Source organism: Erpetoichthys calabaricus, chromosome 4 (assembly GCF_900747795.2).
Source record: "Erpetoichthys calabaricus chromosome 4, fErpCal1.3, whole genome shotgun sequence".
Taxonomy (NCBI): Eukaryota; Metazoa; Chordata; class Cladistia; order Polypteriformes; family Polypteridae; genus Erpetoichthys; species Erpetoichthys calabaricus.
In genome coordinates, this window is record NC_041397.2 from 202,851,662 (window position 1) to 202,874,301 (window position 22,640).

The 22,640-nt window shown below is 37.9% G+C and overlaps 1 protein-coding gene across 1 annotated transcript; it reads left to right on the forward strand.

Moving 5' to 3' along the window:
• Positions 1 to 306: 306 nt before the first annotated feature.
• LOC114651190 (lebercilin-like protein) lies at positions 307 to 16,712 on the forward strand. Its single transcript, XM_051926639.1, has 7 exons — positions 307 to 367; positions 2,051 to 2,586; positions 6,350 to 6,487; positions 9,701 to 9,785; positions 10,334 to 10,446; positions 11,454 to 11,550; positions 16,109 to 16,712. Exons 1-7 carry the CDS (start codon positions 307 to 309, stop codon positions 16,492 to 16,494), a joined length of 1,416 nt encoding a protein of 471 aa, XP_051782599.1. The 3' UTR covers positions 16,495 to 16,712.
• Positions 16,713 to 22,640: the final 5,928 nt, after the last annotated feature.

Consider the following 22,640-nt stretch of genomic DNA (forward strand, 5'->3'; position numbering starts at 1 on the left):
CATAGTCTGCTAATGAATAGAAGTATGTTTGTTTTGTGTTGCCACTAAGATATATAAATAAAAGATACCTTATTTTGCTTGAGTCTGCATTGCAATGAACAATTACAGCATAGTGAGACATTCATATATATTTGCTGAAAATCAGTCTCATACTTAAAAAGCAGAGTTTATCATCTAACTTTGGTGTTTATCTATTTTAAGTACTGTACTATTGTTCTATTTCAGTATGTATGTATATTTTTTGTCTTTCTAGTGACACAAATCCCTAAGAGGATCCAGGAAATGTAGGAATCAAACACTTTAAAGATGTCTACAGGCAAGTGTAACGATGGACTGGTAACTGATCCAGAGATTGTTTCTGCAAACAGTATAGGTGCTGGCTCCATGCAACCCTGAACAGGATTAAATGGGTTTAATAATAGAAGGATGAATGAAAAGTTTTTTTTTCTGATCTTGGACATGCTAAAATATTAAATAATTTATGCACCAAGAGAAAGTGTGCATTCCCCACCAATAATATGACATTATCACAAGCAAAATTTTATGGGATTTTATTTTTGAGAAAGAAACAGGAATTGGTATTGAACAGATGAATAGATAGATAGATAGATAGATAGATAGATAGATAGATAGATAGATAGATAGATAGATAGATAGATAGATAGATAGATAGATAGATACTTTATTAATCCCAAGGGGAAATTCACATACTCCAGCAGCAGCATACTGATACAAAAAAAAAAAAGAACAGCAGTTCTAGTTGAATATGCTGTATTTCCGATACATCCTTTGGTATATATAATTCTTAAAGAAAGAGACCTCATGTTGGAACGCTATAATTTATGTAATTAAAAGGAAGTATCTTTCCAAATAATAAAAGCATGGTATTTCTTGCTAGCAATTACATCGGATCAAGATAAAAGAAGATCATTTCACGATTGGAAATTCATTTATTATGACCACTTTAAAGTATGAAAAATTGAGTTTGTTCATCACAGTGGTTAGCATTATTGCCTCAAAACTTCAGGGACCTGGGTTTCTGTGGTCACTGCCTTTGGAAAGTTGGTACATTATACAACCAGGGCTGTGGAGTTGGTAGATAAATCCTTCGACTCCAACTCCTGAGTTTCTGGTACTTCTGATTCCAACTCCGACTTCCCGACTCCAACTCCTCTGTATTTAATATGCTAATGTATTTTCCATGTTGATTAAAGGAAGGCAACATACATGTCATTTAACCACAGAACTACTGGCTAGGAAGCTGACTCTCTACCATATTGGCCAGTTTAAACAAAAGACAAGAACCCCTGAACACACATCAGGCCATAGCACACATCTATACCTACATCATTACACTTGTTTACACTTAAATGAACTTGTTAAACACATTATATCTGAAATAAAATTAAAACACTTTTTGTAATGTACCATAATCCAGATTACAATATGTGAATGTCAAGTTGTATAATAGCTTAGATGAACTTCACACTAGTAGTAACACAACTATGCACTGGGATTTATTCTTACATCAGATAAGTACTTAATTATGACTATTGTTTGTGAAATGGGACACTTGAACTTGCTGTATTTTTTTTTTCATTACAATTTAAATTTATTAGGAGTCGGAGTCAGTACATTTTTGCCAACTCCGACCCCGACTCCAGGTACCCAAAATTGACTCCGACTCCTCGACTCCAACTACACAGCCCTGTATACGCCATTCTTTGTGGATTTTCTTTAGGTACTTCAGGGTACTTTCATATGACATGTTTGACCCTCCAGTTTTAGGAAATATGAATGCACCGTCAGTTATATATCTTTAGAAGTTTTAAATGAATATTTACAAAATGCTATTCATTTACAGGATTATTTTCGTTAGTTTTAGGTACATCCTTTACAGGCACTAACATTTAAAAGGCTTAGAACTTTCATATAAGTTTTTGGTGTTTTTGTGTGTGTGTTTTTTTAGCCAAGAATTCAGATGTTGTTTTTGATAGCTGGACATTGCTGATGAAAATGTGACTCTAAACATGGCCTTTTGTTTTCTTAGGTCGAAAAAAGGTGCCCACTGTGAGAGTTAAACAGTGGAACAAATCTAGTACAAAACATCCAGCTTGTAGTTTCAGACGTTCAAATCCACTTTGTCATAAGGCTGAAAGTGGTCCAACCCAGCGTATTATGTCAGCGTGCCTTCACCAGATCAAGGAACTGAGCAACAAAATATGTGATCTACGCCAGACATTGAATGTCGCCAGCTCAGAAAATAATCTCCTAAAGCGCCTGCATGGCCGTCACACTCAAGCCCTCCGTAAATTTGAAGATAGCAAAAGTTGCCTGTCTCAGCTCATCCTTAAGCAGAACTCTGAAGTGAAAAACCTAAAGGATCTGCTTTCCAGATCACAGGCACACAACCGAGTCATTTCCCAAAAGCTGAAAGCCACCGAAGCTGAGCTGATGGACATAAGGGACTCTCTTCGGGGGCTGCAAAAGTTGTCTGATGATAGGAAGCTAGGAGGAAGGGAACAACTTCTACACAAGTTAGTAATTATTACAGGGAAGGCGGACATGAAGGAGAAGAACATCAAGGTAATATGGCAATGTGGCCTACCTGTTTTGTTCAAATAGCAAAATATTCACAGACAAACACATTCACTTTATTTCATGTGCATCTAATGAATACCGTTTCAACTTACTTTACACTATGCCTTTACTTTGTACAGCAAATTAACAGAAATGCTCAGGATCACATATGAAGACTAGTGGTAGTGGTTAAGAAACAACCTGTTGCTTAGTTGTTAGTTATTATTAGAGGACAACTGCCTATTCATGTATTCACAGTGTCTGTTGCACAAAAAGCACAATTTTTTGGTTTAATGTATATTGCACTATTCAAGGCAATCCTTCTGAGTACTTTTTGCATGTGCACTCACAGAGTTTCAAAGTTATTATATAGCTGCTGATTTTGAAACATCACAAATATTGATTTAGGACACTGTGCAGCCAACTTATTAGCAACCCAAATGACATGTTAGCAGAAATGTCATTACATTTTGTCTTTTTACTAAGAAATGTCTACGCTAAGTTAAGATAAGTAAAGGAATGCAAAAGTATGTAATTAGGTAAAAAATCAAAGACCAGAAACCTCCTCACATTTCCATGGTACTAAGCTTAAAGTTAATTGACGCCAGCAGGGTTTCTTTACTCGCCCCGATTGGTCTTTCTTTCGTGTTATGGGAAACAACATCTACCAAACAAAATTGGGTATACAGTTGTTTAGGCAAAGCAGGTTGTTATGGTGCATTTTAACAGTTTTTTGCAGTTTTCCTAATTGGAACTAAGTATTCAGCAGTCTCTTCATAATCAGTACTGGCATATCATTAGTTACAGTGGTGTGAAAAACTATTTGCCCCCTTCCTGATTTCTTATTCTTTTGCATGTTTGTCACACAAAATGTTTCTGATCATCAAACACATTTAACCATTAGTCAAATATAACACAAGTAAACACAAAATGCAGTTTTTAAATGATGGTGTTTATTATTTAGGGAGAAAAAAAATCCAAACCTACGTGGCCCTGTGTGAAAAAGTAATTGCCCCCTTGTTAAAAAATAACCTAACTGTGGTGTATCACACCTGAGTTCAATTTCCGTAGCCACCCCCAGGCCTGATTACTGCCACACCTGTTTCAATCAAGAAATCACTTAAATAGGAGCTGCCTGATACAGAGAAGTAGACCAAAAGCACCTCAAAAACTAGACATCATGCCAAGATCCAAAGAAATTCAGGAACAAATGAGAACAGAAGTAATTGAGATCTATCAGTCTGGTAAAGGTTATAAAGCCATTTCTAAAGCTTTGGGACTCCAGCGAACCACAGCGAGAGCCATTATCCACAAATGGCAAAAACATGGAACAGTGGTGAACCTTCCCAGGAGTGGCCGGCCGACCAAAATTACCCCAAGAGCGCAGAGACGACTCATCCGAGAGGTCACAAAAGACCCCAGGACAACGTCTAAAGAACTGCAGGCCTCACTTGCCTCAATTAAGGTCAGTGTTCACGACTCCACCATAAGAAAGAGACTGGGCAAAAACGGCCTGCATGGCAGATTTCCAAGACGCAAACCACTGTTAAGCAAAAAGAACATTAGGGCTCGTCTCAATTTTGCTAAGAAACATCTCAATGATTGCCAAGACTTTTGGGAAAATACCTTGTGGACTGATGAGTCAAAAGTTGAACTTTTTGGAAGGCAAATGTCCCGTTACATCTGGCGTAAAAGGAACACAGCATTTCAGAAAAAGAACATCATACCAACAGTAAAATATGGTGGTGGTAGTGTGATGGTCTGGGGTTGTTTTGCTGCTTCAGGACCTGGAAGGCTTGCTGTGATAGATGGAACCATGAATTCTACTGTCTACCAAAAAATCCTGAAGGAGAATGTCCGGCCATCTGTTCGTCAACTCAAGCTGAAGCGATCTTGGGTGCTGCAACAGGACAATGACCCAAAACACACCAGCAAATCCACCTCTGAATGGCTGAAGAAAAACAAAATGAAGACTTTGGAGTGGCCTAGTCAAAGTCCTGACCTGAATCCAATTGAGATGCTATGGCATGACCTTAATGCTAGAAAACCCTCAAATAAAGCTGAATTACAACAATTTTGCAAAGATGAGTGGGCCAAAATTCCTCCAGAGCGCTGTAAAAGACTCATTGCAAGTTATCACAAACGCTTGATTGCAGTTATTGCTGCTAAGGGTGGCCCAACCAGTTATTAGGTTCAGGGGGCAATTACTTTTTCACACAGGGCCATGTAGGTTTGGATTTTTTTTTCTCCCTAAATAATAAAAACCACCATTTACAAACTGCATTTTGTGTTTACTTGTGTTATATTTGACTAATGGTTAAATGTGTTTGATGATCAGAAACATTTTGTGTGACAAACATGCAAAAGAATAAGAAATCAGGAAGGGGGCAAATAGTTTTTCACACCACCGTATATAGTGAAGGACTAATTATAAGGTAATGTATCTGTGCAGTGATTTAACCAAGGCTTTGATAAGTGTAAATATAAATCTGAGAAGTGTATGTCACCAAACATTTCTGAAAAAAATGTTTTCTTTTCCAAGAAGCATGTTATGTTATGGTGTAGACCATAATGAAATCTTTCCATACAAGATTTGCCCATATAAATTGTATACTTCAGCCAAAATTAGCAGGAAATCTCTGCAACATACACTGTAACTCCTTTAAAATTCAGCTCTTTCATTAGGGATACCAAAGAGTGGGTACATATTAGGTTCTATGAAGCCTAACTGTCAATTACAAAATTGTATGGAAAGAGGGCTACCTGGGATTGTTTTTCCATCCCAAAGGTCATGTGAAATGACAATTTCCCCTTGGGATTAATACAGTGTACCAAATACTTAAAATACTTAAAAAAAATTCAAGACCAATGGTGAAAGATTTTTTATGAATCATAAATAGGAATGGCACGTGGATTTATCATTTTATACTGGAGATCAAAAGACAGCAGATTGGCATCACTCAACCTGTCCTTTCAAGATGAAGTTTAAGGTTACACCTTCAGCAGGGACAGACATGGGCGCTGTTTATTTAAGGAAGCAGAATTGGTAATTGTGGTGAAAATTATTTCAGTCAGATCTGCATATTCAGACTTTTAATAGCTGTAGATGCTTTTAAGGGGAGTTTCACTTCACAGAAATGTTGCAGAAATCTTCCTTCGAGACAATACTCACACAAGTTTGAGAAGTCAGGAAGCAATCACATGACTTGGGTAGACTGTTCTTTCCCATCTGCTCTGCATCCAGGATCTTGCTCTCTCAGACTTCCACTTTTTTGAAATTGTCATAGGATAGTATATGTGGGAAAACATCTGGCTGTGGTGAAGAGGTTATTGAAGAAGTGCAGATGTCATTTGAAGTGAAGAATTCAGACTTTTATAAGAATAACATATATGCTGTTATTTAAGTTGAATATGTGAAAAATGAAGGAGTGCAGCTAATGCATTTAGATATCTCAGGGGTATGTTCAAACAACTTTATAATAAATTATTGGCAATAAAAACTGTGGGCTGTCCCCACCTTTATACGGCTGAGGGCAGTCTCTTCACAATGATGAGCATGTGGCCCCGCCTCTTGAGGAACCACAACAGAATATACATAGACATAAAGAAACAAAAGAGTCAGTACGGCTAACATAGAATATGAACAAAATAAACATAACAATACCAAAAAAAAATTTCAGTGTACAGTACACTAAAATTTGTAGTAGATTATAATGCAATGAATTAATCCGAAACAAGCTCAGTGCATAACATAATGTATTTTTCACAGGAAATGGAAACAAATGTGGAAATGTGCAACAGCAAGTTTTCTCATCAACTGGCAGCAGAGAAACGGAAGATGGCAGAAGCTCAAGAACTCACAGCATGTTTACAGACAGAAATTGATTTAGTGACTCAGAAGATAGAGGTCATTTTGAACATTTTTTGTTTTTTGAGCTGTTATATATATGGTGGGATGGGTCCTGGCTTCACACTACACCTTCAACCACGTAGGGTTGCGCAAAGGCCACAGCTTTCAAACCAAGAAATCATTTTTTATCCCGACACAGGTTAATTAAAACAATGAGTAACGTCTAAGCAATCTCAAAATAATAAACATCAGTCAGTCTAAACAGCCCTTCCTTCACAGTTCTCCAGAACCTTTACTCTGTGACAGAGTAAAGTGACACCATTTCTCTCACTTCTGTCACCTTTCTTCCTCCATATTCTGGCCACCCTGTTTGTGAGCCATTTCACATTCAATCTGAATATACATTGGAGTCAATGAAAGCATCTCAAAAGGTTGTGTAGCCCTCACAGGTTGTGCTGACTGTGTAGCCTTCACAGCCAAAGAAACTAATCGTATGTATAGTAATGCAAACAAAGCAAAAAGCCTTGGAGGATGAGAGGAGTGAAAGACCAGAGAGAGTGAATTAAAAACCATTATTAGAAAAGGTTTAAGGTTAGTCAGTCATTTAGGGCTGAAGTAATGTGTGATCCAAGCTTCTGTTGTGGCTGTGTTTTGTACAGTGTGCTACAGGCAAGTAGTTTTGTATGATTTAGGTGGTCAATGGAAGCATATCAGAAGATGTGTATCAAGGAAAAAGAGCATCTTAGGAATAATCCATCTGTAACATGAGGAATTTTATTTATTGACCTGTGGGTGTAATATAGAGTAGAAAATGGAGGACGAGTGAACTTCAGATTTAATTTTTGATGCTCCTTTTTAAGGTGGACCCTGTAAGGTCTGGTTTTCACATTATATTTCCTACAGTATGAGAATGGTATCCCAGTATCAATGAAGAAAAATGTTTTGAGTGCTTCATTATGGAAGGAAGCTTCAAGCAACAGTGGAGTCTGAGAAACTGTTTAAAAGGATGAGAGCTTTCAGTGTGCCAGGGATGAAAGGAGCTGTAGAGAAGGTAATTCTGAATCAGGGAATTATGAGTCACTTGGCTTGCATGAAATGGAGGTTTTACGTCCAGTAAATTGATAGAGAGACTGATGAAAGATACGCGGCTGAAAAGTGTCTGTATTTTTCTTTTCTTATTTTCAGAATAGAAGAAACACCATTTTTCCCTCAATGCATATTGGCTGTTTATATCCTGTCTTCGAGTTGTTTTTCATGGCATTCCTAGATTTACTTTTGCAGGCAGGACTTATTTTACAAGGTGGGGCCATCTGGCAACAATGCCCTCTCACAGCCACTGGAGCCTTATCTCTGATTTTCACTTTAGATCACCAGTACTGGCTCAGTTCTGTTTACCTTTCTCTAGATAAAATGGGGCCTATACTTCACCAATGGCACTGAGCAATCTCACTACCATTAGTAACAAGACTCCAGTTTCTAGTGTCTCTCTCTCTCTGAATTTGCAGTGCCTCATACATTAACATGTGTGGACTGCTGACAACACAAAATGAGACAGGTCACATCCTGGACAACAGCCTGCAGAGATCTACTATTGGAAACCATTTTTGAAAGCTTGAGTCCAGTTCCTAGATGTACTTTAGATAGAAACTTGATCCAGCCATATCCCTTGATCGGATCACCACATGGTAGAGATCACGAATGCTTTGCACTTGCAATCTCTTCATCACTTTTGTATTTATTTCAGTGGCACTCTCAAGGGAATCACAGTTGTAGAGTATTTAACAGCTATTTAGACAGAAAGAGAGGTGTTAATATATACACGTGAAAGCAGGGGAGCACATCTGTGAACAGTGTTATCACAATATCTCATGTTTTCCAAATTTAAGAAAAACTCTCAACACAGGGTGGATTTACACAGAAAGGCTTTGCCATTGACATACAAAAAACAGTAAGAAGCCACTAATTTTAAAAATATTTGCAAGGTGAGCATGTGGGTGACAATGCTTTCTTACTGTTAGATTATCATTTCAAAATTTGGATTCATCTAGAATTCATTTAATGAGATTTGTACACACACACATAAGGCTGAATCATATTTTAGCAACACTGGATACAAGGAAGCCACCAAACCTGGACAGACTGACATTCACAAGTGTACACTCATACACACGCTCAAACTCATACACACTAGGCTATTTAACTAACACACCCGTCTTTGGGATTTAGAAAGAAAATAGGAGTGCCCGTAAGGCTGGGTTTATACTTCCAAATGCATTTGAATGTCAGCATTTAAGTTTGATGTTTTGCTTCACAGCATTAAACCATTCATCAAATATTGAAGCATGCACATTGATCCAGTAGGATCAGCAAAGTGTTTTGCTGTCACATGTTGAAAGTAAACAGAGACTCTGACGTCACGTTCCAACTTGAACACACTGCGCCCCCCCCAATATTTGCTGGTACTGCAACTCGCGCACGCATTAATTAATGAGGATGTGCTCGGAGGACGCATCAGATGAACGCTGGGAGCATGTGGCAGCCATGATGCATGCACGTACACATAATGAGTGTAAAGTATAAATCGGCCCTAAGAAAACAAACATAGGTAAACTTCACACAACAGTTTGAACCAAAAACTCTAGACTTTGGAGATTTCCATCCATCCATCCATTATCCAACCCGCTATATCCTAACTACAGGGTCACGGGGGTCTGCTGGAGCCAATCCCAGCCAACACAGGGTGCAAGGCAGGAAACAAACCCCGGGCAGGGCGCCAGCCCACCGCAGGGCACACACCAAGCACACACTAGGGACAATTTAGGATCGCCAATGCACCTAACCTGCATGACTTTGGACTGTGGGAGGAAACCGGAGCACCCGGAGGAAACCCACGCAGACATGGGGAGAACATGCAAACTCCACGCAGGAAGGACCCGGGAAGCAAACCCAAGTCTCCTAACTGCGAGGCAGCAGCACTACCACTGTGCCACCGTGCCACCCGACTTTGTAGATTTACATATTGAAATTGTTTAATGAATAGTACTTTGAAAAATGCAGTTAGTTAACTTGATTTACAGCTACGGACTGGAATTTAACTCATTTAGTATAACTTTATATGCTTAACAAATAAATTAAGAAAATAAATCTATGCAGCCACACCTTTCTGAGTAAATCTAAATAAAGCACATTTTTCATTTAGATATTTTTATTTGATAAATTTCATTTGAATATATATTTTATTCTTAAATATTTAATGCATTATTATCTTAGGAAAAAGAACGAGAACTGGAAATTCAAAATATTTACTCAAACAGGTTGATAAAGGGATCTCCTAGGAAGGACAGCAAGCCAAAGGGTAAGAATTCAATTTTGATTATCAATATTTATGCTTTAGTGAAAAAAAGATTTAAAATATTAATAAATCATTTTTTTGTGTATTTTTTATACTATGTAATTGAGAAAAAATTTGTGTAGTTCCAGCAGTTGTCCTCCAGAGGGTGCTAAGTAATGCTTTACCAGCAGTATGCCGGCTCTTTGCCTACACATAATAAAAACAGTTTTCAGGAAGCATTTTCTGTGTTTTGCAGTGTTTTTCAGTGTACAGTAGCTGTGTGAATTAGGTATATTTCTGTAGAAAAAAGGAATGAACTTTGCAAACTGATATTGATAATGAAATATAGAATAATTTTATAACTGAAACATTGTAACAAGCATGAATACTGCATTATCTTTTATTCTAGTGCATCATAATAATATAACTGCAAACTGTTAATGACACATTATTGTTAATGTAATAATTATATGGTATTTTTTTTTAATTGTATATTTCCTTCTGTCTATGTCTTTTTAGCTTAGGTATACGATACAGTGTATATAAATAACATTTTTTTCCTTTCCTATCAGTTGCTTGTGACTCTAAATCTGTTCAGACAGATATTTTTGAGTATCATCTTCTTTTAACCTCAGTGCCTGGTTTGAATGAATTACAAATAATTGGAGAAAATGAAAATCAGCAGGTATACTTGCATTTCAGTTGTTTTCATTTTTTATACTTACATGAAGGTTTATGTAAACTGGTTCAAGTGTCTGATTATTTTGTCATATTAATTAACTAGTGGCACCATGTTGTGTATGTCATCTTTGTAACAGTGCTTGTAGCATGAGTAGTTGTAGTATTGTCACATGTACAGAGTACAGTGAAAATTACACTAGCATGTCCAGCTAACATGCAACATGTTGGCAGTATTTCATGTAAAATAAAAGAAAGCTATGTTGACATCTGGGTGGTGCATTGATTATTACTGTTGCCTCAGAGCTACATACTCTTGACCCTGTCACTGTTGTGTGGATTTTCCATGTTCTCTCCACAGCTGTATGGGTTTTCCTCCCTCATTTCAAGGTAATGCATATTAAGTTAATTTGTGACTGTGATTAACCCAGTGTGAGTTGACACTGTAATGGACTGGCCTGCCATCCTGAGTTGGATTATGCCTTGCACCTTATGTTGGCAGAACAGATTCTGGCTCTCGGACCCTGAAATGGGTAATTGGGTTATAAAATGGATAGAATGATATTCGATACAACAGAGGTTCTCTGCTGCCCCATTTAACAAAAACAATAAATACAGTTCAACTGTGCATAGTGCAGGATAATTACAATTATCTTAGTCTTTCTCCAAACTTTCTTCCCTCCTTCTGCAAGTGCAGTCAGTCTACCCAAGTAACCTTCCATATAATGAACCTATGTGAAGAAACATTTAGGTGTGGTGCTCCTTCATGATTCGTGGTTCTTTCATGATATATATTTTCCAGGGGCCTCTCATGTCCTATCTCTGGGTTATAGCCAACAAAATAAAAAGTCTAATATATGTGTTGTGCATATTTTAAATCACTTAGTGATTGCTAGCGCATGTTGGATTGACAAGGGTTGACTTTTCAACTAATTTTGTTGTATAATAAAGTACATTTGCTGGATTTCTCATTAATATTCCTTGTAAATGGTCTGGACAACTGTTTTTTTACAGATAAATAAGATGGCCAACACTGAATACAAAGTTATGAAAATGAAAGAAATAGAGCAACTAGAAGCTGAAGAATTCTTACATGAAGAAGTAAAAGAATGTGAGCAAGATAACGGTAAATTAATTATAGAATGCTAAGCCTAATTATTTCACTGATGTGTTTCAAATAAGTATAAGTTTACCTCCATACATTACTTAATGAAGCTGCATGAAAATAATTGCTCTCTCTGTGAAAGATGCAATTCTGTCTGATTGACATGGTGGCAAGAAGGTGCCAAGGAGAAGGAAGTGGACAGAAAGGAAACAGACTGGGTACCTTCCTTACTTTGTTAAAGGAGCCCACAAAAGACGTAATGTGTAAAAAGTTACCAGGAGGCTGCCTACCTTCTATATCTGTGGGTATACAATGTAAGATAAAGTGAAGTTAGCAGCCAGTGATTTTGTGCCATAAGTTTATGGAGTGCCCCACAAGTAATTATGCAGATCAACTAAGAAAATTGGAGGGTCAGGCAGGCAGCTGGCACAGTGGGTGGTAGTAGGAAGGTTCCCCATATTATACTGGAGTGGTCCTACTGCATATTGTGGAGGATTGTGAAAGTGTTTTGTACTTGTGCCAATGTTTTATCAGATCAGCTGTGACATGCACCAACACAAAGTTACCAACTAACCTCTTAGGTGTTTTTCTAGATGGGGAATAGGAAGAAATGTTGTAACCGACTATGTAATGTTACCTGTATACTCTTAGCGGTCTCACTGTCCATACTGCTCCCCATGTGTTTCACCCTTGGAACTATGTCAGGCTGATCACTTACTGGGGCTATGTTTACTTTGAAACCTTTATTTCATTCCTTGTTATCACCAGTAGAGGACTGCACAAAGGTGCTTTTGTGTTTTTAAGGGATAACAGTTACACAAGGAATGAACAATCTAACCTCCCAGCCATTAGTAACAGACAGAAAAACTGACTTTCTGGTTTCACTCACAAACTATATTTCCATCAGAACCAATAACAGCAAGTATAAAGTGATATGTAGAATCATACAACCTGGGTGGGTTACATTTTTATGTGGTACCTGTAGCAACAGCAAGATGCTGGTGAATGCTTCCAGGTAGCTTGATGACAGCACTACTGCACACACCAAGTTATAAGTCAATGAGTTTTTGACTAAAAATAATGTGGTTGTTGCTTCACACCTCCCATATTTGCCAAATCTTGCTCCCTGTGATTTTTTTTTTTTGTTCCTAAAATTAAAATTGAGACTGAAGGGAAGATAACTTGCTACTGTGTTACAAATACAGGAAGAGAAATCACAGGAGGCTCTAAACATGATAACGAAAGATGAGTATGGGAAATGATGAGTTCCAGGAATCGAAGAACTGCTGGGACATGCATATTGCATCTCATGGGGAGTAATTTGACAGTGACTAAGAGGATAGAGCTGAAAGTTGTATAATAAATGTGTTTTTTTTAATAATTCTGAGAATGTTTGGATCCTCTCTTGTATATGTATGTGTGTGTATATACAATATATATTGACAGCCAAAGACCAAAATGAACTAGTTCAATGAGGATTCAAACCACAAGAAGTTGGGTGCATTTAGCCAAAACAATTACTGTCAAAAACAAAGTGCAGTGCAGCTCTTTAAATATAAAAATATTTTATGAGAAAACAGGTGCTCATCATAGGTGCTCATAAAAAAACTTCATGATAAAAATGTGGTCTGTCAAAACACAAAGGTCAGTGTTCTGTTCTTTCATTGAGCTGCCTAAGCCAAATTTCATTCTTGCAGCTGACGGACGCTCACCTCAGTCAGTGATCCAGCGTCCTCAAGCTTGCCTTTTTCCGTGCTCTAGCAATCTAAAGTTCATTTTGCTCATCTCCACCATTCCTCGTGACCACAGACACTCACTTCAGTAGGTGACATGGCATCCCAATGCTTGCCTCCTTCATTCCTCTAGCAATCTACATCCCAAAAAGCTACTGGCCACCACCATTTGCCTCCATCAACATCTAGCACTCCTTCTCTCAAACTGTCTTATTGGAGAGTTTTATCTTTGTAGTTATTGGGAGCAGTTACCTGACATCTTCAAGTCCAGCAGCTGACAGCCAATGTGCAGACTCACTTCAGTCCCAAGGCAGTTCTGTCTCTGTGAAAGTGTGTCCTCCTGTTTGTGTCTTTAAAATAAGAGAGAGCTCAGTGACTCAATTCTATACAATTACCATTATCCAGTTATTATTGGGGTATAGCAGTTGCATACAGATATCATTAGATTCGGGAAATTTTTTGCAGCTGTTGTTCAACAAACTGCTAAAATGCAGACTGAGATAAATAGCACAGAAAATAAAGGTTCCTATCTCCCCATGACACTTTTATCTTTAGCTAAAACTCAGAAAGCTCTTAATTCTTTTTAAATATGTTTGTATAGTAACATTGTTACAAAACAGTCCATCCTTCCTTGATCTATCAATATATTCTTCTCACTTAATGCAGATCAGGGTTACAAAGGTTCAGAGCCTGTCCCTTAAATATGATATAGAACTGGAACCATACCTGGAATGACAAAGGTACATTTACAAACCAATTAAGAGTCACCAGTTGAACCAGTCTACAAGATTTTGGGATGCTGTTGGAAAACTGTACTACTTTAAAAAATGTAACTGCTTACAAGCTACTAAGGGTTAAAAGCTGTTTTATTATAATGGTAGGTTATTCATACAGGCGTCTAAGACAGGTTGCAGTAACCTGACATAGGACAATTTCCTTCTTTAGGAACGTGTCTGTTAGACACAGGAAAGATGACCTTTCCTTCTTTGGGGCCCCTCTTGATACGTACACAAAAAAGAAACGGTTGGCCAATTTGCGTAATATAAGATACAATGCTTAGATGCTGTTTCATAAGTAAGGGGGAGGGAGGAAAATTAATATTAAAAGCTGATTGAAAAAGGAGAACTTTGCTCTTCTGCCTTGTAACATAGAATTCATGTACTCATCTGTGACTGAATAAAGACTGATTGATTGAACTATTCCTGTCTTCCTTGAGGTATATTTCCACACAGTTCAAGTAAATCTTACAAAAACTTGGAGCGAACTACACAAAGAAAGTGAACGTGTTTAGATTCAAACACAACAGAGGTAACCACAGGGCCAACAGGCCACCCTCTAAAATCAACGTCTTTAATTTATTATAGACTAATAAAATACAGCTCAGCAGCAAAGTACTGCCTTAAAATTGTTATTAAGAAGAAAAGTAAACATTTTTAAACTGAGGGAAAATATACAAATAATTATTTACTAAGGATCTCTTTGTATACCATGTTGTCAGTTAGTCCCTCTGGTTGTAATATGACCAAGCTGTGCGCTGAGTTTACTCTTGAGCATGCAACGTACAGTTGGCAATGTGAAAAGCAATCTTGCCTCAAATCAATGCCAACCTTTTGTAGGGTTTGTCCCTGAGACTTATTAATTGTGATTGCGAAGCAGAGCCTTCCTGGAAATTGGAGGCGTTTGAATTGAAATGAGAGATCAGAGGGTATAACGGGGATGCGAGGAATAAAAACTCCCCTGAGCCACTGCCAGTAAAAATAGTTGCCTCAATTAGGTTCTTTTGCAGACACGTGACCTGAAGTCTCGTGCCGTTACAAAGTTTCGGTGGTTGTACGCAAATCCACAATCAGCTTTTTTGAGCCAAACCTGTTGTTTTCGTATGAGCCGCTTTTTATTATTGGGATCGTACCTAGAAAAAGAACCTCTATTAACTTGTGGATTTGCGTGCGAATATTTAGCGGCAGCGTCTCTATTAATTTGTGGATTGGCCTGTGAGTATTTTTAGCGACAGCGTCTGTATAAACTTGTGGATTTGCCTGCGAGTATTTAGCGACAGCATGTCTATTAACTTGTGGATTGTTCTGTGAGTATTTGGCGGTAGCATCACAAAGTTGTTTCCGTCCAGCTGCATCAGAAAATGTACCACAACATCTGACATGCCTCCTTTTTACTGTTTTCTCACAGCTTGGATTGCTGCTGTCATAATCAGTTTGAGTTTCATGGTTTGTTTCAATTACGTTAGTATTTGCAGGACTTGTTCTGATGAAGTGACATTCGGCATCTGTCAAGCGCTGTAAGCATACAATTGGTTTCATCGATAACTTCGCATCCAGCTTTTGAGAGTTGAAACATTCATAAACATCAAAGTGTCCACTACTCAAATCGTCACCTGAGAATCTAAGATGTTTAAGAGGCATTGGCGGTTCTCCAAACGTGTAAAATAGGCAAGCAACCAACTACGTGGGAGGCATGGGGGTGGGGGACGCAATATAGGCAGGCAGCCAACTACGTGGGAGGCCGGGTGACGCAGGACACAACCCCGCCTCACACGGCGATCGAGCTGCAGGCTATGGACGTATATATGTACGTAAGTAGGATTCAGTTATGACTGTTACGCGTAGAATTTCGAAAATGAAACCTGCTTAACTTTTGTAAGTAAGCTGTAAGGAATGAGCCTGCCAACTTTCAGCCTTCTACCTACACGGGAAGTTGGAGAATTAGTGATGAGTGAGTCAGTGAGTGAGGGCTTTGCCTTTTATTAGTATAGATTTTAGTATATTAGAAAATTCAGGACTATTATACTGTAAATAATGTGTCTCTCCTTTTTTCAGCCATTGATGAGGAGAAAGAAATTCTCCAGGAGATCGAAGGAAGCAACTTAGAAGAAGAGGAAGAGAGAGATTGCACAGAAATATTTCCACACAACACCCTTGAAGAAATAAATAAGGAAAGTGAAGATGAACAAGAAGAACTGGATGACCTTAGTCTTACAGAGGAAAGACAAGACAGTGACAAAGAATCAAAAGTGCAAGAGTTGCTTGATCCCACCATTGTTAATGACAAGGTGGCACATGTCCATGAAAAACCCAGGAAGCACTACACATTCAAGGAAACGTTTGAGAATATGCATCAAGGTCAACCTGCCTATGGAACACCCACATCTTACCATAGTGGGAACAAGAACAATAGTAGACAATTGAGAAAACTGAAGCTATAAAACAAGGAAGTGAGTAGTTAGGAAACACTACTATTAAAGGAGAAGGAAGATTTATCTAAGTCAAATGCACTTACATCCAGCAGAAATGAAAATAAAAAATATATACTGTATAACTTCAGCAAAATTAAATAACTAAATGTTACAAGCAGCTTTGATTGGTGTTATTGCATTTAAAGAAAAAAGTATTATAATACTGCTTACAGCATTACAACATGAATAAGAAAGAAAATTAAATAAACTGGTATTAGTTTCAGCCCTGCAACAGCATTCTCACATGTATGCTTTGTGCTGTTTTTTGATTTTTTGTGACATTATAGAATGCAGTGCTGGCGCCCTGCCCGGGGTTTGTTTCCTGCCTTGCGCCCTGTGTTGGCTGGGATTGGCTCCAGCAGACCCCGGTGACCCTGTAGTTACGATATAGTGGGTTGGATAATGGATGGATAGAATGCAGTATATGACAATTCAATGTACATTCTACAGTATATGATTGCATAGGTAATGGAAATTTTAAAGCGTGCCTTTAACCACTGTAATGGGAGGGCCGAGCCGAGCGGAAAAGCCTGATTGGCCTTTGAGGCTGAATGAGTTTTCCTTTAGCTCCACTGGCGTAAAGGGCTATTCCATAACTCAAATGCTCAAGTTTGAACCCCACAGCAAGGGGAGCTAGGAGCAGCCGAGTGGTTGAATTACTAAGCACAGACACAGATACACACAACCTTGTTTTGTCTTTAATTTCAACATCGTGGCAGGGATTGCTCTATATCGTTTCACTTTTAGTCTTTCATGTACACAGAAAAAGTCAAAACTTAAAACGGCTGCAGTATTGAAGGTAACAACAGAGTGAAAACAGCTACACACTTCATTCTGACCTGGCTTTCTCCTCAGAATTCAACATCATGCATGAGAAATCAATCCAGACTTTAGAAATGAGACTGATCACTGTGTGTCATTGGGATAAGCTTTAAAAATACCCAAAGACGATTTTATCTGTAAAGAACTGAACTACTGAATAACGTTAAAATGTCAGATACATGGAATTTGATTTGGTGAAGCTCACACAAATAAACCACCAATGTAAATAATATAATATTTCACTAACAGCCCACAAGTAACCTATTAAACATAAATATATACTGTCTATGCATTACCTTATTGCAGATGACTCTGAAGGTCAAGATACCTGCATCCCACAGTTTAAAAGGCCTGAAACAAAATTTCCAAAAAAAGTATCAGTGACAGCATTTAATATAAAGTCTGTTTAGGAATATTTAATTAGAAAACAGGGAATGGCCCACTAGATTGTGATGTTATGCAAAATAAGTGATAAGCTTCTCTTAGTAATTTAACTCCTTACTAAAACATTTATAGCAAATTAACTTTTTCTTCTTAGTCAATTCTTAGTGCAGTTTCTTATTTACAAAATATTGCTTTTTTTCTGGTATGTGAAATTGTTTTTGTACATGATGTTGCTAGCTTCTTTCCAGCTAGTGAGCAAGGGCCTGTTATCCCTGTGGCATTCTATAGTTTTACATGTATGCATGCAATTGCTGTCTATGATCATGATTCTTTTTTCCCAGTTGTTCCTTGGCTTCTAAAAAGATTTAATTATGGTTTCTAGGGGTTTTGAAGGCCAGGGTCTATTGGTTATTTTTATAAGTTGCTCCCATGGATTTTTACCAGTGTTAAATATTATTCACTATTTTTTCCTTATGGGTGGCACCGTTCTGGATTGCATGCAATCTTTTGGCATATAGACACTGCTCAATTCTTTGACCACAATGCTTGTTACTTGTGCTTATCTTTTGTTTATTTAATATTAGTCTTTCCAGTTCTGACCCCTGCTTGAATTCCACATAATCTATCCATGTCATCTTGTGATTGCATTCTTTTTCTGTGAAAACTGCTGATGCCCTGTGTAAGCATTACAACCCGAGCTGTCAGTTAAGCATTGCAGCCTGAAGGCTAGGACGCCTTATTTTCGGCGAAAAAATGTGTGCTGCCATTTTTTGAATTGCATGTTAATACCTCCGAGTTGAGTTTTTCCCAGTCAAATCCATGTGGCCCAAGTCAGCATCATGAGCCATGAAAACTTAATAACATAATAATTTGAGGGGAAAAAAAAAATCAGGAATGCTTTAAACTTAAGATATCGAGCTGATCAGAAATGGGCTGAGCAGCATCTTTTGATCTTCACTCAGTGGCCTTACAGAGAAGGGCCACTGTCCCTGGCTGGTGACACTAAATTTGAAAAAGCCACCAAGGAAGCTGTACATGTTCTTGTTTCACTTCCTCAGAAAGAAGCCAACAGTAGACAGCCCCTACTCTGAAGGTGGCTTGAGTATGATGCCCTGTTTCTATGATATGCAGAGACCTGGTGCAGAAAGAACAGGTATGTATTGGTACAATGTCTCAATGGTTTGCCAGCTTTATGATGTCCAGCAAAAATCAGGCCTTACAGTGGTCAGGGCTATTAAGTCCTATGTTCAAGTCATGTGGCGTTTGTAGTCTGCAAGTTCTTTCCATGTTGTGATTGGTTTTCCATTTGTACCTGAAAGTCTTTTAAGTCTAAAATCCCCTGATTTATTCCTTTCCACTGAGAATGGTGATTCAGTTGCAATGGGACTTTTTGACTTGAACATAAACAAACTGACTTATTATGACATCCAATAAAAATTATGTCAGAATTAGGTAAGTGGTATTAAAAACAGGTATAGTACATAAAACCTACAAATACTCTCATTTTTAGTTGAATCAACTTAAAGTAGCTGTATCCTGGTAAATTCTCTCAACATCAATTTTAAGGCTTAACGTTCATTTTGAGCAATTGGGTAATATCAATATACTTTTTATTTTATTGATTTTATTAGAATCAAATAACATTCCACACAAATAAATCAAGTTTTACAAAAATAGGTTCAAAACAAATCAACCTCCACCCCTTAGAAAGAGAGCTACACCAGCAAAGTAAAACTTTAAGCTAGTAAAAATAAGTAAATAGATAAATTAATAAATGAATAAAGATAAATGGAGTAAAAGAGGGGAGAGAACCTGCTTCCTTAATTTAAATGCTTATTCTAAAATGTAACTGATTAGATCCTGCCAGGTTTTGAAAAAGTTTTGTACAGATCCTCGAAGTGTGAATTAGATTGTTTTCAGTTTCAAATCGTATAAAACATAATATACTCTAAAAATAATTTCTGTAAATGATGCTGGCATCTGAAGCAATAAAATCCATTCATATTGTTCCCATACAAATTGTATTTCTTAATGTGGCATCCAAGAGATTTAAGTCAGTTGCACTAGAAATAAATGCATAGGTCCCTGCAACCTGCTCATTTTGAATAAAGTAAATTTCATTTACCTCTACAATAACAATGGCAGGGCAGCACAGTGTCACAGTGGTAGCTCAGTGCCTCACAGTTAGGAGACCTGGGTTTGCTTCCCAGGTCCTCCCTGCGTGGAGTTTGCATGTTCTCCCCGTGTCTGCGTGGGTTTCCTCCGGGTGCTCCAGTTTCCTCCCACAGTCCAAAGACATGCAGATTAGGTGCATTGGCGATTCTAAATTGTCTCTAGTGTGTGCGTGTGCGTGTGTGTGTGTGTGTGTGCCCTACAGTGAGCTGGCGCCCTGCCAGGGGTTTGTTTCCTGCCTTGTGCTCTGTATTGGCTGGGATTGGCTCCAGCAGACCCCCGTGACCCTGTAGTTAGGATATAGTGGGTTGGATAATGGATGGATGGATAACAATGGCCCTTGAGAATCATTACTTTGAATGAAAATATGATTGAATATGATTGTATAACACAGAAGTGGTGTTTTGTTTTTGTTTGTTTGTTTAGTTTGCTTGTTCATTAAATGGGACAGCCCAGTTGGCATCCTAAATTTTCTTCTGGCAATCTTTTGTTCCTGCACTCAGCCACAATGGTTACAGTATACAATTCTTGCAACTTCTCTTGAGAAGATACGACAACATTACTCCATTTAAACAGAGTAAATGAATCTGCCCATTTTTATGTAGCCACTCCATTGTCATTGTCCACCATTACTCAGAAGCTATACAACCCAATATCTAACCAGAGCATCAAAAATAGAGAAAAAAATGATATTAAAGAAAAGTTCTATTTAAGGCTTATATATCTTGTTTCATTTCCCTAAGTCAAAAGCTTTCACGTATTTCCAAATAAATAAAATAAAATCTTAATTCTAAGCTTCCAAAATCCTAAATCTGAAACTAAAATCTTAAAAGCTTTCAAGTTTTACAGGAGAACACAAAGTAAACTCTTTGGTCAGTTCCAAATAAAAAAAGTAGGTATTATTACAAAATAAAAACTCAAATCTCTCTATACTGTATCCTTTCTTTTGTATAGATTCAAACTGTTTTAAATGGTTGAGAAACAAAGCCACAAATAAATAGACAAAAAACATTCTGTACATATCCTCAGTACAAACTCAAGCAGATATCAAATGTAAATGAATGAGAGCATAAACAAAATTGACATATTCACCCAATTGTGGTCAGCTTATGTTCCATTGAAAGGCACAAGAATCCCCATTACTTCAGCACTTGCTTGGGTCTGGGACTGCAAAGTCTTTCATTGTGCATGCTCCAAAGAATGGAACTAATTCAGATGGTACAAAAGATTAGTGGTATTACCTGTCTTTGTGGGAACATGCTATTGACATAATCAGCAGTGCATGCTACTCTGCTTATTGTTGGATTTTAAATAGCCAAAATATTTCCACACTACTTAATTTCTCTGACCCTTCCTCATCTTTTGAGTCTTTTTTTCAAGTCTTTGTTAACATTTTCTGACGTCATTTTCTCTTTTATTTCGCTCCCAATCTTGACGTACTGGCGAATGCGGCTGCTGTAGCACAAATATTAGCAACGTGCTGTTGCCAGCTGCTACACTCCGTGCCTTGTGTATCAACCTAACCTGATGTGGCTGTAACACTATTCCAGCCACATGACTCGTTCGGCGCAGTCCTATTCTCAATATCATTGGCTTTTTGTGTTGTCTGTCAAAACATGGATGGAACAAGTTCTATTGTCTTTCTGTCAACCATGTCTTGTATTTCTATTGACGAGAAGTAATTTCACATTAATTATCTTTATTGTTTTATCACCCAGCCATATTTCAACCTTTTCTTCCATGTATAAGAAGTGAGGCATAAATCATGAAATGAGAGAAATACAGTATGTGGAATAGTGTCAATCTGCTACCATATTAAAATATACCTAAATGAGCAGTGACTTAATAAAAGCTATACTTTATATGCTGTACATGAGACGCCAGCACAGACTTCTTGCTGTAAGAAATGTATTCCTGATGTGGCAAGGGTTGGTGTGATCAGGGAGCGTTCCCTCCAACGATGGCGAAGATAAATCTGACACACTACTCACATGACAGGCAGGCACAAGACAGTCCATACATCCATACAGGTGGTGATAGTCCAAGACAGATGATGGGAAGTCAGAACAGTGAACACAGATACAAAACAATGGACTTTTTTTTTCTTACTGTCTAGCCGGCTTTCTTTTAAAGTTGCCACTGGCCCCTCTTGTCCCCAGCAGGCCCTGCAGTCTTTTAATCAGGGCAATACGCTCGGGGCAGCTGCTACATTTGAATTCATAGTGCTGCTACATTGTATATCTGGAATTCCTTCAAGGATATCCTTAAGACTCTGTCATATTACACAATTTCACCAGAGATTACCAGTTGTAGACTTCATTTACAAAAGCGTAGTGAGCAGTCATTGCTTGCTCCCATGCTTGTTGGCCAAGAAGACTTTCATACTCAGCAACTCTCCACAAGAAAGTTGAACAGGTTTGATTTTGTCTTAAGTTGTAGGGGTGGACCTGTGTGTATGTATGACCTAATGAGCACTCAGTAGGAAATACAAAGCATATAATGCAGCAATGAGAAGTAAGTAACATGGATGTTTTGGACCAAGCAAAAAGAAGAGAGTCTCACCTGTCTGATGCTGTGTGGATTGTGTACCATGACAGAATGGAAAAAAAGAAAAAAAAGTTAGAGACTGTCATTGAACCCTCCATATTTAAAAAACATTTGTATAGCACTCAGGCAGCACATTAATTGACTGTCGGCATGCAGCAAGCTCGCAATACTTTGGAAAGCTGTACCAGAGT

Bases quoted from the DNA above. Each gene is read 5' to 3' on its own strand.
- LOC114651190 (XM_051926639.1), top strand. From the start codon at position 307: ATGTCTACAGGCAAGTGTAACGATGGACTGGTAACTGATCCAGAGATT. The intron at 368-2,050 runs GTATAGGTGCTG...TTGTTTTCTTAG, and splicing joins AGAGATTGTTTCTGCAAACA to GTCGAAAAAAGGTGCCCACT. The intron at 9,786-10,333 runs GTAAGAATTCAA...CTTTCCTATCAG, and splicing joins GAAGGACAGCAAGCCAAAGG to TTGCTTGTGACTCTAAATCT.